The sequence below is a fragment of the Haliotis rubra genome, unplaced genomic scaffold, assembly GCF_003918875.1.
Source record: "Haliotis rubra isolate DU_JTF1 unplaced genomic scaffold, ASM391887v1 Scf413, whole genome shotgun sequence".
Taxonomy (NCBI): Eukaryota; Metazoa; Mollusca; class Gastropoda; order Lepetellida; family Haliotidae; genus Haliotis; species Haliotis rubra.
In genome coordinates, this window is record NW_025767095.1 from 535,077 (window position 1) to 550,482 (window position 15,406).

The 15,406-nt window shown below is 47.1% G+C and overlaps 1 protein-coding gene across 1 annotated transcript; it reads left to right on the top strand.

Moving 5' to 3' along the window:
• Nucleotides 1-376: 376 nt before the first annotated feature.
• On the top strand, nt 377-13,146 carry LOC124288160 (SCO-spondin-like). The gene is made up of 12 exons (XM_046724738.1): nt 377-521; nt 1,052-1,234; nt 3,249-3,530; nt 3,767-3,958; nt 4,315-4,569; nt 7,565-7,756; nt 8,143-8,343; nt 8,569-8,748; nt 9,309-9,503; nt 11,641-11,787; nt 12,073-12,407; nt 12,814-13,146. Exons 1-12 carry the CDS (start codon nt 377-379, stop codon nt 13,144-13,146), a joined length of 2,640 nt encoding a protein of 879 aa, XP_046580694.1.
• The last annotated feature ends 2,260 nt before the right edge of the window (nt 13,147-15,406 follow it).

Here is a 15,406-nt window from a genome sequence, read left to right on the forward strand (position 1 = left end):
CTGCAGACGAAGGGGAATATACATTCTCCATTGGAGGCAAATCTACAAAGGGCTATGTGACAGTGACAGGTGAGAAGGAACAGGGTGTTCCCATTGTGCACTTAACTTCTTGATCAAACATCGTCAGGTGAAGATCACTATCGAAATGACTCCAGTAAGATATTGATCTCACCCCCCCTCTCACCATCATCCAGCACACCCAACACCAAACACACCCACATCATCAATAGCTTGTCCATGTAGAACTATTTCATTTCTACTTCTGACATTACAGCTGAGATTCTGGACGGTCTGAAGGATATCCGAGTTCGCCAGGGGGGATAACTTCACCCAGTCTGTCCTTCTGTTGGGATCTGGGTACTCGGGGTTGCGCTGGATGAAGGACGGGGTGGCCATTACCGAGAATAACCGGATCCAGTTCAGCAGTGGCGATAGTGCCTACAGAATGGGAGTCATTGGAGCGACACAGGCCGACTCCGGGAAATACTCCTTCGTTGTCGCCGGAAACCACGGAGGGGACAGTGACTGTGTATGGTGAGTTATGTATCTGCAATCACATATTGGAGGTTGTCGGTCGAACTAACTTGCTCCTCATCAACCAGAGTGTGCTCCCGGTTGCCAGTAGTTAAGCGTTTGCCCGTCACGCCGTGCCCGGGACCCGATTTCTCGAAACAAACTTAAGTTTTTCTCAAATTTCAAACTGAGTTTGACCATTTGAAATAGCTGAATTTTTAACTCAACTGCATTTTTTAAATAAGAAAGCCCAAACAACTTAAGTAATCTATCCACCAAACTCAAATTGTCTACTAAGTTTGAGTTTAATATTGATTTCAGTTTATTCTGGAAAATGCATTTTTTGCGTTTTCTCAAATTTGAGTAAAAACGCTGACTTAAGTCAAAACTCAGACTTAAGTTTGTTTCGAGAAATCGGGGCCTGGTTCGATTCACCACATCGGTACGATGTGTGAATCCCATGTCTGGTGTCCCTGCCATGATAGTAAGGCTAAAAGCCGCCTAAAACCATATTTTTACATTTCGATCCAATTTTCAGTTGATGGTGGATGGAGTGGGTGGGCGGTGTGGACGCAGGGCTGCTCGGCCGACTGCAGTTCGGCCACCGGCACGGACACGCGGACCAGGACCTGCACCAACCCAGCTCCGGTCAATAACGGAAGCACTTGTGCCGGGGACTCTGAGGAGCAGAGAACCGTTCAGTGTGACACTTCCACTTGTGGTAACTACCGACACACTGTCAATGATACATTGTTACCGACACATTGTCATCGACACATTGTTACCGACACATTGTCACCAACACATTGTCACCAGCACATTGTCATCGACACATTGTTACCGATACATTGTCACCTACACGTTGTGACAGATACATTGTCACCAACACATTGTTACCGATACAGTGTCACCAACACATTGTTACCGATACATTGTCACCAATACATTGTTGCCGACACATTGTCACCGACACACTGTCACCAATACATTGTTGCCGACACATTGTCACCGACTTACTGTCACCAACACATTGTCATCGACACATTGTTACCGATACATTGTCACCGACACATTCTTACAGATACATTGTCACCGATACATTGTCACCGATACATTGTCACCAATACATTGTTGCTGGCGTCTCCCTACTTTGTACTTCGTGGGACTCAGCAAGTGATGTGCATCACTTTATGACAAGTGTTATTTTCAACAACGTGTTACTTTATGATACGTGTGAGTTTGAGATGTGTGCCTCGTTCAGATACGTGTCACTTTGAGATGCATGTATCTTTATGATAGTGTCAAATTGAGATTTGTGTTACTGTATAATACGTGCTACTTTGAGAGATATGGAAGTTTGGTATACGTGTAACTTTAACATCCCTCTACATTGTTTGTGACGGGTGTAACGGTGGGGCAGGATACGCTCACCTTTCACCAACATGCTTCTGTGTCAGAATTGTACCATCGACTCTACGTGTACAAGAAATTATGTATGACGATGTGTTTTGTCGCTTGTATTCAGGAATCGACACATATTGTATGCTTAACGAAATTCACTGTTTACCAAACATTGTTCATACAACGCATCTCCTTCACGGTACTGATTTAACAAAGGTGATGGTTCTCCTGTATACACATTGGTACAAACCATACGGTGATGGTTCTCCTGTATACACATTGGTACAAACCATACGGTGATGGTTCTCCTGTATACACATTGGTACAAACCATACGGTGATGGTTCTCCTGTATACACATTGGTACAAACCATACGGTGATGGTTCTCCTGTATACGGTGATGGTTGGTACAAAACAATACGGTGATGGTTCTCCTGTATACACATTGGTACAAACAATACGGTGATGGTTCTCCTGTATACACATTGGTACAAACCATACGGTGATGGTTCTCCTGTATACACATTGGTACAAACCATACGGTGATGGTTCTCCTGTATACACATTGGTACAAACCATACGGTGCTGGCGATCGATGTATGCTGCCAGATCTTCAGTATATTGCCAACTGTACGTGGTGCTGATTGGGGCGGACATGGAGGCAGCGAGGGCCACGAGTCAAATGTTGGGTGGATTGTTGTGGTACACATTAGTTAGCAGACATCAGACACCAGACACCAGACACCAGACACCAGACACCAGACATCAGACATCAGACACCAGACACCAGACATCAGACATCAGACACCAGACATCAGACATCAGACACCAGACACCAGACACCAGACATCAGACATCAGACATCAGACACCAGACACCAGACACCAGACACCAGACACCAGACACCAGACACCAGACATCAGACATCAGACACCAGACACCAGACACCAGACACCAGACATCAGACACCAGACACCAGACACCAGACACCAGACATCAGACACCAGACACCAGACACCAGACACCAGACATCAGACACCAGACACCAGAACCAGACATCAGACATCAGACACCAGACACCAGACATCAGACTCCAGACACCAGACACCAGACACCAGACACCAGACACCAGAACCAGACATCAGACACCAGACACCAGACACCAGACATCAGACACCAGACACCAGACACCAGACATCAGACATCAGACGCATACATGTATACCAGCGCCGAAACTGCATACCGGACACAAGATATTAGTTCATGACATCCCACATCCGACAAACAGAAACAATTTTAAGTTTTGACTACGTCAATACGATATGTCTTTACAGTGAGCTTCACCACGCAGCTGAACAACGTCACTGTCCAGAGTGGAAGCGACTTCACTCTGACCGCCGGTGTCAGCGGGACGACCACATCGGCCGGAGAGTGGTCGATGGGAGGCAAGGTTCTCGCGGAGAGCGACAGGATGAAGTTTGGTCAGGATGGTTCCGGGAAATATACCCTGAATGTGACCGGGGCGACCTTCGCAGACGACGGGGAATACACTTTCACTATTGGAGGGAAATCCACAAAAGGCACAGTGACAGTAGTAGGTGAGTCCCGATGTGGAGGTAGGGTCCTCATGGAGATTTTACGGCCACCTCTAATTCATGTCTGACGCGGGACTACTGAAACGTGGGGACTGGTGGCACAGACGTCGCAGGCTCTGGAACTCCGGAGTATTGCAACATGGTGCCAGGTACACAGTCCTGTTCCTCTCGATACACCCGATTGTCAGCACCAACCATCATTGTGTCATATTTCTCCTGCAGTTTAGTAATGCATCCATTATGTTTGTTTGTTTCAGTCGACGGCGGCTGGGACGCATGGACTACCTGGCATGTCGTCAGCTGTTCAGCCACGTGCGGCGTGAACGTGGCCGGCGTGTCGAGACGTGTCCGTTACTGCGACAAACCAACGCCAAGAAATGGCGGGAAAAACTGTGAAGGGGAGAGAATAGACAGAAACACTACCATTTGTGACCTTCCAGAGTGTATCAGTACGTATCAACAGCCACTGTTGTGTCTGTACAACGTGTTTGACGTACCCAGTGTATCAGTACGTATCAAGAGCCACTGTTGTGTCTGTACAACGTGTTTGACGTACCCAGTGTATCAGTACGTATCAACAGCCACTGTTGTGTCTGTACAACGTGTTTGACGTACCCAGTGTATCAGTACGTATCAGCAGCCACACTTGTGTCTGTACAACATGTATCGCGTACTTAGTACATGAACAACACTTAAAGCTTGTGTCTGTGCAGTGACTGTGACGGTGACTGTTACACCAGGCCGTGTCAGCGGTGTTACACAAAACCTGCCCCAAACATTCCAAGTATCTGTATTTTCTTTCCAGTTCTCAGCGGGCTTCAGAACCTTACGCTGCGAGCCGGCCAAGTGATGACAATGAACGCCGTCACCAAAGCGTCAGCGACGGGAGCAGCAGAGTGGTACCGCCACGGCCACCTTCTCCATAACAGCAGCAGGGTGGGCATCGCCAAAGACAACGCCAACCACACTTTGACCCTCCACGAGCTCACAGTTGGTGACACTGGCACATACACATTTAGTATAGAGGGGCAGACCGCAGAGGGGCATCTGGTTGTTGTAGGTAAGACATATCGCCCAGCAACACTCATTGGTGTCCGTTTTGGGGGCAATGTGACGTGCGTGACAAGATGTTCTAGAATGTGTGTTGTGTTGGCGCAACAGTTGCATAGTACACAACCTTTGTATACCGACACTCACCCTATATACAATACAACCTCTGTATACTACACCAGCCTATATACAACACAACCTCTGTATACTACACCAGCCCTGTACTGTATGTAGAACAACCCCGACACTGACCCTATATACAATACTACCTCTGTATACTACACCAGCCCTGTACTGTATGTAGAACAACCCCGACACTCACCCTATATACAATACTACCTTTGTATACTACACCAGCCCTGTACTGTATGTAGCACAACCCTGACACTCACCCTATATACAATACTACCTCTGTATACTACACTCACCCTATATACAATACTACCTCTGTATACTACACCAGCCCTGTACTGTATGTAGAACAACCCCGACACTGACCCTATATACAATACTACCTCTGTATACTACACCAGCCCTGTACTGTATGTAGCACAACCACGACACTCACCCTATATACAATACTACCTCTGTATACTACACCAGCCCTGTACTGTATGTAGCACAACCCCGACACTGACCCTATATACAATACTACCTCTGTCTACTACACCAGCCCTGTACTGTATGTAGAACAACCCCGACACTGACCCTATATACAATACTATCTCTGTCTACTACACCAGCCCTGTACTGTATGTAGCACAACCCCGACACTGACCCTATATACAATACTACCTCTGTCTACTACACCAGCCCTGTACTGTATGTAGAACAACCCCGACACTGACCCTATATACAATACTATCTCTGTCTACTACACCAGCCCTGTACTGTACCCAGCCCTGTAGAACAACCCTGACACTCACCCTATATACAATACTACCTCTGTATACTACACCAGCCCTGTACTGTATGTAGAACAACCCTGACACTCACCCTATATACAATACTACCTCTGTATACTACACCAGCCCTGTACTGTATGTAGAACAACCCCGACACTGACCCTATATACAATACTATCTCTGTATACTACACCAGCCCTGTACTGTATGTAGCACAACCCTGACACTCACCCTATATACAATACTACCTCTGTATACTACACCAGCCCTGTACTGTATGTAGAACAACCCCGACACTGACCCTATATACAATACTATCTCTGTATACTACACCAGCCCTGTACTGTATGTAGAACAACCCCGACACTCACCCTATATACAACACAACCTTTGTATACTACACCAGCCCTGTACTGTATGTAGAACAACCCCTGACACTCCTGTATTCTATATACAATACTACCTCTGTATACTACACCAGCCCTGTACTGTATGTAGTACAACCCCGGCACTGACCCTATATACAATACTACCTCTGTATACTACACCAGCCCTGTACTGTATGTAGCACAACCCCGACACTGACCCTATATACAATACTATCTCTGTATACAACACTGTACCGTATGTGTAGCACAACCCTGTACTGTATGTAGCACAACCTACCATTTATGGCACTGACTCTATACCAGCTGTGCTGTGTACTACCTCTGTATACTACACTCTGTCTACTACACCAGCCCTGTACTGTATGTAGCACAACCCCGACACTGACCCTATATACAATACTATCTCTGTATACCGACACTGACCCTATATACAATACTACCTCTGTATACCGACACTGACCCTATATACAATACTATCTCTGTATACTACACCAGCCCTGTACTGTATGTAGTACAACCCCGGCACTGACCCTATATACAATACTACCTCTGTCTACTACACCAGCCCTGTACTGTATGCAGCACAACCCCGACACTCACCCTATATACAATACTATCTCTGTCTACTACACCAGCCCTGTACTGTATGTAGCACAACCCCGGCACTGACCCTATATACAATACTACCTCTGTATACCGACACTGGCCCTATATACAATACTATCTCTGTATACCGACACTGACCCTATGTACAATACTATCTCTGTATACCGACACTGACCCTATATACAATACTACCTCTGTATACCGACACTGACCCTATATACAATACTATCTCTGTATACTACACCAGCCCTGTACTGTATGTAACACAACCCTGACACTCACCCTATATACAATACTACCTCTGTATACCGACACTGACCCTATATACAATACTATCTCTGTATACTACACCAGCCCTGTACTGTATGTAGTACAACCCCGAGACTCACCCTATATACAATACTACCTCTGTATACCGACACTGACCCTATATACAGTACTACCTCTGTATACCGACACTGACCCTACATACAATACTACCTCTGTATACCGACACCGACCCTATATACAATACTATCTCTTTATACTACACCAGCCCTGTACTGTATGCAGCACAACCCTGACCCTGACCCTATATACAATACTACCTCTGTATGACGACACTGACCCTATATACAATACTACCTCTGTATACCGACACTGACCCTATATACAATACTATCTCTGTATACTACACCAGCCCTGTACTGTATGTAGCACAACCCCGACACTGACCCTATATACAACACTACCTCTGTATACTACACCAGCCCTGTACTGTATATACAATACCAGCCCTGTACTGTATGTATATACAACCCCCCTCTGTATACACTCACACTGACCCTATATACAATACTACCTCTGTATACTACACCAGCCCTGTACTGTATGTAGCACAACCCCGACACTCACCCTATATACAACACAACCTTTGTCTACTACACCAGCCCTGTACTGTATGTAGCACAACCCCGACACTGACCCTATATACAACACTACCTCTGTCTACTACACCAGCCCTGTACTGTATGTAGCACAACCCCGACACTCACCCTATATGCAATACTATCTCTGTATACAACTTGATATATGTATGCAATACAATCACTGAATACAACCACAGCTGATGGAGGCTGGAGCGTCTGGACGAGCTGGAGGAGAGCGTGTAGCGCCACCTGTGGGAACAACCTCCAAGGGACACGGGAAAGAAACCGGACCTGTGATAACCCAGCACCAGCTAATGGCGGCATTGACTGTGCAGGAAGCGCATCCGAAAACCTCACCGCGGTGTGCAACCTGGGACCCTGTGAAACTGGTAGGTACCGACAGTATCCAACCTTGGCAATAGTCTGTATGTGAACTGCAGATATATATTAGACAGCACTTGCGTTATGCAGATAATATCAAATACAGAGACTTTCATTAACAGCTGTATGATAGACGGACATGAAGCACCAGGTATTGGTATGTGGTGTAGAGATTTAGTATCATGGAAATTAAAGAAGGCACTCTTGTACTGAGTGTCAGTTTACTGTAGACGGTAGGGGATTAATGTGGTGAGTGGCAGTCTACTGTAGACGGTATGGGTTCCATGTTCTGAGTGTCAGTCTACTGTAGACGGTAGGGGATTAATGTGGTGAGTGGCAGTCTACTGTAGACCCTGCTTTTAGCACGGTGTCTTATACCAGTCATTGAATTCAGGACCTGTTGACGGAGGCTGGGATGATTGGACGAATTGGCGCACCACGACGTGTTCGGCTACTTGTGGTGACAACGTTGCCGGTGAATTGCGACGTGTCCGGTACTGCGACCATCCCAAACCCCGGAACGGCGGGGCTCAGTGTGTTGGGGAGCGGGTACAGACCAACGCCACCATCTGCTCCACGCTGCCCAAGTGTTTAAGTGAGTAGACTATTTCAAACAATAGTGCAGTAGAACTATGGGGTTGTTGTTATATACAGTATATTTCAGGATGTCCAGCGAACAATTTGTTGTGTAACACCAATGTCGGGACGCATTGGCAATAACGTAATATTAAGACGTTTCTTACTACAGATGTGATGAAATATCGATGTCGACATGCAAACTTGTGAGAAATGAGAGAAACAAATGTTTTGGTTTCCACAGTTCTGGTTGGGCTCAAGAATGTAACGCTTCGGTCTGGGGAGAAATTAACCCTGACCGCTGACGTGGACGAGAGCGTCCACTCCAAGGCGGAATGGCTCCAGAAGGGCACCGCTCTTCACCCCAGCACGAGAGTGAAGATCTACCACGACAAGGGCAACAACACCATGACTCTAGACTCAAGTTACCGGCGCCGACAACGGAGCCTATACGTTCAGCATTGAAGGGCATACGGCGGTGGGCTACGTCACAGTCATTGGTGAGACGCAACGTGACGTCATGTCACACACCTTGTGTGTCACGCGGGGCGTGGTGGGGTAGCCTAGTGGTTAAAGCGTTCGCTCGTCACGCCGAAGACCCGGGTTCGATTCCCCATATGGGTACAATGCGTGAAGCCCATTTCTGGTGTCCCCCTCCGTGATGTTGCTGGAATATTGCTAAAAGCGTAAAACTAAACTCTCTCACTCACTCACTCACTCAGTGTTACCCGGCTGAAGGAGTATAGCTATGGCGACGTTGCTCTTGCATTCTATAGCCATACCACTGTGAACATCCACTTGTCGTAAGAGGCGGGTAATGGGATCGGTTCAGCAGGCTCTCTGACTTGAAGCATGTCCACGTATCTTAATCGATAGATCGATACAGATGATGCCAGTCACTGGATTGCAGCGTTCATCGTTAAACAATAAACAAAAACTCCAGTAGCTCCAGTATTGTAACCTCTGTAATATTGGTGTGTTCAGTGGACGGCGGCTGGGGTGCCTGGACGGAGTGGGTGGGGTCGTGTACTGCTACCTGTGGGGACAACATCACCGTGCCGAGGAAGAGGAATAGAACCTGTGACAACCCCACACCTGCACGTGGCGGGAACGACTGTGCTGGTGATGCCACTGAGGAGACGACATTACCATGTGACGTGCCGTCCTGTGTTCCCAATAGTAGGTGACATTACCATGTGACATGCCGTCGTGTGTTCCCAATAGTAGGTGACATTACCATGTGACATGCCGTCGTGTGTTCCCAATAGTAGGTGACATTACCATGTGACATGCCGTCCTGTGTTCCCAATAGTAGGTGACATTACCATGTGACATGCCGTCCTGTGTTCCCAATAGTAGGTGACATTACCATGTGACATGCCGTCGTGTGTTCCCAATAGTAGGTGACATTACCATGTGACATGCCGTCGTGTGTTCCCAATAGTAGGTGACATTACCATGTGACATGCCATCCTGTGTTCCCAATAGTAGGTGACATTACCATGTGACATGCCGTCCTGTGTTCCCAATAGTAGGTGACATTACCATGTGACATGCCATCCTGTGTTCCCAATAGTAGGTGACATTACCATGTGACATGTCGTCATGTGTTCCCAATAGTAGGTGACATCACCACGTAATGTGACATCCTGTGTTCCCAATAGTAGGTGACATTACCATGTGACATGCCGTCGTGTTTTCAATAGTAGGTGACATTACCATGTGACTTGTCGTCCTGTGTTCCCAATAGTAGGTGACATTACCATGTGACATGCCATCCTGTGTAGGTGAGACTGTGTATCCGTCAGTAGATCAATAGTAGGTGACATTACCATGTGACTGTGCCGTCAGTGTTCCCAATAGTAGGTGACATTACCATGACTGCCGTGTATCCCAATAGTAGGTGACATCATGTGTCCCAATAGTAGGTGACATTACCATGTGACTGTGCCGTCTCAGTAGTTCCCAATAGTAGGTGACATTTAGGGTGACTGTGCCATCTCAGTAGATCCCAATAGTAGGTGACATTACCATGTGACTGTGTCCTCAGTGTTCCCAATAGTAGGTGACATTTATGTGACATGACTGTGTATCTCAGTAGTTCCCAATAGTAGGTGACATTACCATGTGACTGTGATCTCAGTGTTCCCAATAGTAGGTGACATTTACCATGACTGTGTATCTCAGTAGATCCCAACAGTAGGTGACATTTAGGGTGACTGTGTATCTCAGTAGGTCCCAATAGCAGATGACATTTAGGGTGACTGTGTATCTCAGTAGGTCCCAATAGTAGGTGACATTTAGGGTGACTGTGTATCTCAGTAGATCCCAATAGTAGGTGACATTTAGGGTGACTGTGTATCTCCTGTGTTCCCAATAGTAGGTGACATTTAGGGTGACTTGTATCTCAGTAGATCCCAATAGCAGGTGACATTTAGGGTGACTGTGTCGTCAGTAGGTCCCAATAGTAGGTGACATTTAGGGTGACTGTGTATCTCAGTAGATCCCAACAGTAGGTGACATTTAGGGTGACTGTGTATCTCAGTAGATCCCAATAGTAGGTGACATTTAGGGTGACTGTGTATCTCAGTAGATCCCAATAGTAGGTGACATTTAGGGTGACTGTGTATCTCAGTAGATCCCAATAGTAGGTGACATTTAGGGTGACTGTGTATCTCAGTAGATCCCAATAGTAGGTGACATTTAGGGTGACTGTGTATCTCAGTAGATCCCAATAGTAGGTGACATTTAGGGTGACTGTGTATCTCAGTAGATCCCAATAGTAGGTGACATTTAGGGTGACTGTGTATCTCAGTAGATCCCAATAGTAGGTGACATTTAGGGAGACTGTGTATCTCAGTAGATCCCAACAGTAGGTGACATTTAGGTAGACTGTGTATCTCAGTAGATCCCAACAGTAGGTGACATTTATGTTGACTGTGTATCTGAGTAGATCCCAATCGACATGTTTACTCCATTTGAGTGGCAACACGTCGTGTTTGGGTTGTTATTTTCTCCAATAAGTGGGTGGCAAGAAGTGTTTGTTTATTTTAAATGTGGGCAGTTTGGAGCAATATTACACGTACATTTCTCTTTATCTTTGCCTGTAGTCTGACATCGATCAGGGTCCCTTTCCTCAAAGCGCTCGTAGCGCTACGACTGTCATAAGTCTATGTTAAAGTATGGGAGTTACGATCACCTTAGCGCTACGATCGCTTTCAGGAACGGGGCCCTGAATTGAAGGACAATAGCGATTGTAAATATCTGACGCTTGTGTTTTGTGCTCTTCAATTCTTATATGTCGACTCTGCCACAGTTAACGGAGGCTGGAGTGTATGGTCGGCGGCGACGAGGGCCTGTAGTGCCACGTGCGGTCGGTCTGTGAGTGGGACGGACACGAGGACACGGACATGTACCAACCCTGCTCCCAGTGGCACCGGCAGTCCATGTGCCGGAGCTGCAAGTGACACACAAACTGTTACCTGCCCAGATATAATATGCCCAGGTTTGGAAAACTGTCTTTTCATATCATCAATGTCTGTAGGAATTACTGTGGTGATCCCGTTGCCACTGTCTGGGAGTTTGGTGTGTGTCTGAGATTGTATGTGTCTCTGCTGTGTGTGCGTGTATGCGCGTGTGTCGCTGAGTGTTTGTGTGCACGTGTGTGCTTTTATCTGCCTCCATGAGATCTGACACGTCTGCATCCATCTTCCATGAGACCTGGAGCATCCCACTTGGTGTGTTGCAGTCAACGGGGGATGGAGCGTGTGGACGACATGGACGAGAGTGTGTGACGCCACCTGTGGTCTAGCGGTCAGCGGGACAGACACGAGGTCGCGGACATGTACCAACCCTGCCCCAGCCGGTACAGGCAGTCCTTGTGAAGGGGGACGAACCCAGACAAACAGCATCACCTGTCCGCTTCCAGAATGTCCAGGTGAGATGTCTTATGCTATCAAATTATCAAGGTCGGATGCCATCTGCCCTGGCTGTCGGAATGTCCATGTAAGACGTGTTACCCCTGGCTGTGAGAATGTCCAGGCAAGACGTGTTACCTGTGGTTGTCAGCTGCAGAATGTCCAGGTAAGATGTGTCACCCGTGGCTTGTCAGAATATACAGGTATGTGGCTGTCAGAATGTATATGTAAGACGTGTTACCTGTGGCTGTCAGAATGTCCAGGTAAGATATGTTACCCCTGGCTGTCGGAATGTCCAGGTAAGACGTGTTACCTGTGGCTGTCAGAATATCCAGGCAAGACGTGTTACCTGTGGTTGTCAGCTGCAGAATGTCCAGGTACGATGTATCACCCGTAGCTTGTCAGAGTGTACAGGTATGTGGCTGTCAGAATGTATATGTAAGACGTGTTACCTGTGGCTGTCAGATGTCCAGGTAAGATATGTTACCTATGGTTGTCAGAATGTCCAGGTAAGATGTGTTACCTGTGGCTGTCAGAATGTACAGGTAAGATGTGTTACCTGTGGCTGTCAGAATGTCCAGGTTCTGTGCGACTCCCTCTCTGATATTCGTGTATTTTCAGTTGTTTTCAGGCAAGGCTTGCAAGATGTCCGCATCCCTGCTGGGGAAACTGTAGCGTTGTCAGCACAGTTGACCACAGCCGGACACACGGGCTGGACCTGGCAGAAGAACGGGGTAGCTCTCACGGAGGGGGACAATGTCAAGTTTTCCGAAAACGGTGATACATACGGGCTAACTATGACTGGGGCAGGAGTGGCCGACTCAGGGACGTATACCTTCACAGTCGGAGGAAAGAAGTCGGAGGCGACAGTCACAGTGTTTGGTAAGATGTATGTCATGGTGTGAGTGTTTGGTAAGATGTATGTCATGGTGTGAGTGTTTGGTAAGATGTATGTCATGGTGTGAGTGTTTGGTAAGATGTATGTCATGGTGTGAGTGTTTGGTAAGATGTATGTCATGGTGTGAGTGTTTGGTAAGATGTATGTCATGGTGTGAGTGTTTGGTAAGATGCATTTAACGATGACAGTGTTTGGTAAAATGTATGCAATGGTAACGGTGTTTGGTGGGATGTGTGTAATGATGACAGTGGTTGACACAGGTGGGTATCGGGTTTTTTCGTTGCACGTTTTGTATGATAAAGGCGAAATATCGGGAACATTGGTTGCACGTTTTGTATGACATAGGGGTAATATCCGGTACATTGGTTGCACGTTTTGTATGACATAGGGGTAATATCGGGTACATCGGTTGCACGTTTTGTACGATATAGGTATAATATCGGGAACATTGGTTGCACGTTTTGTACGATATAGGTATAATATCGGGAGCATTGGTTGCACGTTTTGTATGATATAGGTGTAATATCGGGAACATTGGTTGCGGGTTTTGTATGATATAGGTGTAATTTCGGGAACATTGGTTGCGCGTTTTGTATGATATAGGTGTAATATCGGGAACATTGGTTGCACGTTTTGTATGATATAGGTGAAATATCGGGAACATTGGTTGCGGGTTTTGTATGATATAGGTGAAATATTTGGAACATTGGTTGCACGTTTTGTATGATATAGGTGAAATATCGGGAACATTGGTTGCGGGTTTTGTATGATATAGGTGAAATATCGGGAACATTGGTTGCACGTTTGTATGATATAGATGTAATATCGGGAACATTGTTTGCATGTTTTGTATGGTATTGGTTGGGCATCAGGCTTGTTGGTTGCATGTTTTGTCAGGCATTGGTGGAGTATTGGGTTTTTGGTTGCACACTTTGTCTGGTATAAGTGTGGTATTTGGTTGGCCAGTTTCATGTTCTACATTGTACCTACAGCTGACGGCAGCTGGTCGAATTGGGGATCGTGGCGGCGGTTCTGCTTGGCATCATGTGGAGTGGCTGATGGAATTGACAACAGAACACGTGCATGTAACAACCCTGCTCCTTCCAACGGGGGGGCCTCCTGCCCAGGAGACGCAGTTAACAGAAAGGACGCTCAGTGTGTGCTGCCACCGTGTCCCAATATAGGTAATGTCATGCAACACTATGGGTAGCACCATGACTCACAATAGGTAACGTTATAATTCAACACAGGTGGCACCATTACCCACTACAGGTAGCACCATGAACACTACATGTAGCACCATGACCCACAACAGGTAGCACCGTGACCCACAACAGGTAGCACCATGACTCACTATAGGTAATGCCATAACCCACTACAGGTAGCACCATAACCCACTACAGGTAGCACCATGACCCACTACAGGTAGCACCATGGCCCACAACAGGTAGCACCATTACCCACTACAGGTAGCACCATGAACACTACATGTAGCACCATGACCCACTACAGGTAGCACCATGACCCTCTACAGGTAGCACCATGACCCTCTACAGGTAGCACCATGACCCTCTACAGGTAGCACCATGGCCCACCACATGTAGCACCATGACCCACAACAGGTAGCAACGTGTCCCTATACAGGTAGCACCATGTCCCTCTACAGGTAGCACAACGACCCTCTACAGGTAGCACCATGACCCACTACAGGTAGCACAACGACCCTCTACAGGTAGCACCATGGCCCACTACAGGTAGCACAACGACCCTCTACAGGTAGCACCATGACCTACTACAGGTAGCACCATGACCCATTAAGGTAGCACCATGACCCACTACAGGTAGCACCATGTCCCACTAAAGGTAGCACCATGCCCCTGTACAGGTAGGACCATGACCCACTACAGGTAACACCATGACCCACTACAGGTAGCACCATGACCCTCTACAGGTAGCACCATGGCCCACCACATGTAGCACCATGACCCACAACAGGTAGCAACGTGTCCCTATACAGGTAGCACCATGTCCCTCTACAGGTAGCACAACGACCCTCTACAGGTAGCACCATGACCCACTACAGGTAGCACAACGACCCTCTACAGGTAGCACCATGGCCCACTACAGGTAGCACAACGACCCTCTACAGGTAGCACCATGACCTACTACAGGTAGCACCATGACCCATTAAGGTAGCACCATGACCCACTACAGGTAGCACCATGTCCCACTAAAGGTAGCACCATGCCCCTGTACAGGTAGCACCA